The sequence below is a fragment of the Eurypyga helias genome, unplaced genomic scaffold, assembly GCF_000690775.1.
Source record: "Eurypyga helias isolate BGI_N326 unplaced genomic scaffold, ASM69077v1 scaffold6598, whole genome shotgun sequence".
Lineage (NCBI taxonomy): Eukaryota > Metazoa > Chordata > Aves > Eurypygiformes > Eurypygidae > Eurypyga > Eurypyga helias.
Genome location: NW_010267458.1, coordinates 651 through 4,558, shown reverse-complemented (window position 1 = coordinate 4,558; position 3,908 = coordinate 651). Strand labels below are relative to the sequence as shown.

The following is a 3,908-nucleotide window of genomic DNA, read 5'->3' as shown; positions in this document are numbered from 1 at the left end:
GGTGTATGAGCAAGGCAGAGTTGGAGCCCTCGTTGGGAGAGGTGTGTGTGCAAGGGCAGCGTGTACACAGAGCGTGTGCATGCACAGGCAGAAGGAACCGTGTGCCTGCGTACCCTCTGCCTGCAGAAACCTGCAGCCACCTCCCTCACCTGGAAAAGGGCTCGAGGACACCCCATAATTCTGCCTTTTTTAAACGCATCTCGGCTCCGCTTAATCTGCGTACAGCTGGGAGATTGTTTTGCACTTATTTTGAACAAACTCAGTAAACTCACCCCCATAAATGCCTCGTTTTTCAGGGGGAAGCTGACCATTTTGGGCAGAGTAAATCCAGGGGGAGGAGAGGGAGCTGGAACTAGGCCACCCAGCTGTTTTGCTTTGGAAATGAAGGCTGGTTTTCTCTCCTTTGGGGTAAAAGAGAGCTAAGTAACAATACACAGCTCTTGTCCTGCCTGTTGTAAGGCTTTTGCTTTGTGGAAACATCAGAGCTGTAAATTTGGTAGATTTCTCCAATCTACCAGTCCTTTATCGTCTTCACAAGCAGAGCGAAGCCCTCAGCAGCACAGCACCGCGGGTGAACGGAGCACGGGGTGTTTAGGGGAGGGGGAACCCCAGACCGGTGCAGTTACCTGCCTTTCTGGCCCTGTTGGGAAGGGCCTGGGGGACACGTGGGTAGCACAAGGCTCTGAGCACGTCGCAGGCTGGTTAAAAAGGGCACTTGGAGCTCTCTGGGAGAGACTGTGAGACTGGGAAAGGATCAGGATGAGGCCGAGAGCCATCTGGGAGCTTTAAGCTGGATTCTGTTTATAAGGAGAATGAACTCAATTCCACTTCAGTCTTTCCAGTCTGTAAACAGCAGAATGTAAACACCTCTCTGAATGATTCAGACATATTTCAGAACCTGAGTCAGACTTGAGAACCTCAAACTTTCATCAGAGGCAGCCAACTTAGCCTCAAAGGCAACGGCTCAGCCGCTGCAGGATGCCGCCCCTTTCCCAACGCCTCGCTCCACCACCGGGAGCCCCTGTTCCGTTGGCTTGGGATGGGGGAGTAGAGCAGAAGTAGGACAGGATTTTTGGGTTAGGGAAAAGGCAGGAGGAGGTAAGAAATCCATTCCCTGGGAAAAAAAATTTCTCCCCTTCCCTCCTTGCTGCTCATTTATCTGTAAGTGTGTGCGCAGAGTGGTGCTGCGACGGTGCTGGCTGGAAGTTTTGAAGCCTTGATTATTTTTACAGCTGGAAGGGTGAGGATTTCTGTGCTTTTTGAACTCCTAAGCAACAGCTTTTGAATCCGGGCTTGTCCGTGCAGTTGCCTCACCCCTCAGTCGAGCTCTGCAGACGGGCTGTGGCGTGTCTCGGCCTTCCTCGGGGGAGAGGGGCAAGGATTTAAGGGCTCTCAGCACCGTGGTTGCTCTCCCATCCCTGCAATGTGCTCACGCTGTGGGTTTGCCGATTCCGAGGCTGGGATCAAATCCCGTGTGTTGCATCAGCATCACCACCCTCATGCGCCCAGCCCTGACCACGTGGAGCCCACAACCGTGTGTCGGGTGCTTCCATCTGGTTCCGGCTCTGCAGATCCCATGGACTTCCAACGGGACTGGAGCACAGGGTTAACTCTTTGCTGAACCAGCAGCGTGGCCCAGCAAAGGCCCACGTTCCAGATGTCAGCATCACCCCAAGCCCTGCTGTGGGCTGACCCTGCCGCTTCGGGGGCTGCAGCACAGACTGTGCTCCCCCCAAACTGCTGCTGCACCCACAGGGCTGAAGCATCCCAGGAGAGCCCAGGTGGAGCTGACCCTGATGCTTCCCTCGTTCAGATGGAGACCGTGTGTGCACCCAGCTGTCGGCTTGTTGGGAGTGGGGTGGAGGGAATGCTGGGAGACGCTGGTTCCATCTGTTGATAGTTTTCTGCCAGTAAAATTACATTCTGCTTCCTCTAAGTAAATAAATAACAAAAATAACAGGGTTGCTGATCCGGGTACAGCCGGCTCTGTTTGCAGCCTGGTGTTATGGAGCAGGTGAAGTATTCCCTGTTGGGGTGACAGGCCGCTGGGAACGACAGCCTGGCTGGTGGTGGCTTTGGGTTTTCTCTTCCCTGCCTTGCCATTACAGAACGTGGTGTGCTCCTGCGAGGGCTGGGGCAAGGCTCTCCCCCGGCGCAGCTTTAGCACTCGGTGTGTAAACAAATACGCGGGCCAGGAGCCGGCGTGAAGGCGGCACGGGCCACAGTGCCACGTGGGACTCTGCCCAGGGGAATGTTTCCCAGCTGTGTTGCTCCTCGCTCCAACTCCCACGGCGCTGCCGGCTCGTGGGGCTTCCCACGTGGTTTTGTGTGTTCACCCCATGGCCGTGGGGCTGGGGAAGGGCCTGGAGCACAATTCTCGTGGGGAGTGGAGCTGGGGGTGTTCAGCCTGGAGAAGAGGAGGCTCAGGGGAGACCTTATGGCTCCCTACAACTCCCTGAGAGGAGGGTGGGGGGGGGGGGGTCGGTCTCTTCTCCCAGGTGAAGAGGAAGCAGCCTCGAGTTGCTCCAGGGGCGATGTAGATGGGATATTAGGGACAATTTCATCATGGAAAGGGCTGTCAGGCATTGATAGGGGCTACCCAGGGAAGTGGTGGAGTCACCATCCCTGGAGGGATTTGACAGTGTGGATGTGGTGCTCGGGGATGTGGGGGTAGGCGCGGCAGCGGTGGTTTGACAGCTGGACTCGGTGACCCTAAAGGTCTTTTCCAACCTAAACCATGAAATGAACCTAAAGCCATCTATGAAATGGCCCGAGGGATGCAGCGGCAAAGAGCCTGGGTGCTCGCATCCACGCTGTGCCCTGGCCCTCGCTGCTGGGCAGCTGCACCCGTCAGCCCTGGTACCCAACGGTGTCTGTTCTCCCTGTGCCTTGCAGGCATTACCACAGCATGGAGGTGTTCACCCACTACGACCTCCTCAACCTCAACGGAACCAAGGTGGCCGAGGGACACAAAGCCAGCTTCTGCCTGGAAGACACCGAATGCGAAGCAGGTACGTTGGCCAGAGCCCTTGGTGCCGGGGACGCGTTGTTGTCCCCACGCAGGGACGCTGGCGACGTCCTGCGCAGGGCTGGGATGTGGCCTGGCAGGAGCCAGAGGCCAGTCCCGAGGCTGCGTGTGCACGGACTGGTCTCTGCAGGTGCGAGAGGATCCCCAAAGGGCCCCAGATGCTGAGGGTCTCAGGCCTCGGCTCCTTACACTCTTACTCCGAGTGTAAGGAGTTACTTACTTACTGCTCTGGAAGTGTAAGGAGTTACTAACACTTACTTACTGCTCTGGAAGCTGACAGGCGCATTTTCTGATTCCTGGGAAGTGAGAAATTCCAAATCGTGCCCCTGGGGATGAGGTGCGGAAGGCAATGGGCCCCCCCCGTGCTCTCAAGCAGCACATCTGTGCCGATACAAGACACCGAGTGATTCGCTGCTGTGTTACACCTCACCCAGAACACTCTGCCTGTAGCTTATCTCGGGGAGTCGGGGAGCAACTCGCCCTCCTCGGACGTGTCCGCGGGTGAGGAATGCCCAGCCCGCCCTGCTGTGACCCTAACGCTTCCTGCCTTTCACTCTTCTCCCTCTAGATGTGCAAAAACAGTACGAATGCGCCAATTTTGGTGAGCAGGGCATCACGGTGGGATGCTGGGACGTGTACCGCCATGACATCGACTGCCAGTGGATCGACATTACTGACGTCCCCCCGGGAGATTACCTCTTCCAGGTACGGGGCGATCCAAGAGGGTTTGATTGTCGCTGTGGCTCTGTCCATTAGGGACGTCAGGAATGTTTTGTACCTCTCCTACAGTACTATCAGGATTACAGAGAGTATATTCCCAGGATGCCTAAAAGATGAAGGATTACCTAACAGGACACCAAAGTGCTGGCATACCCATGGA

General features: G+C 56.3%; 1 protein-coding gene across 1 annotated transcript in view; it reads left to right on the top strand.

Moving 5' to 3' along the window:
• The window catches only part of LOC104513917 (lysyl oxidase homolog 2-like), a gene marked incomplete at its 3' end in the record, with an annotated part of 38,288 nt that extends 34,555 nt beyond the window's left edge, over nucleotides 1–3,733 (top strand). The window contains 2 exon segments of the mRNA XM_010157420.1: nucleotides 2,896–3,011; nucleotides 3,597–3,733. Of these exon segments, the coding sequence (XP_010155722.1) occupies nucleotides 2,896–3,011; nucleotides 3,597–3,733 (253 nt within the window).
• Between the last annotated feature and the right edge of the window lie 175 nt (nucleotides 3,734–3,908).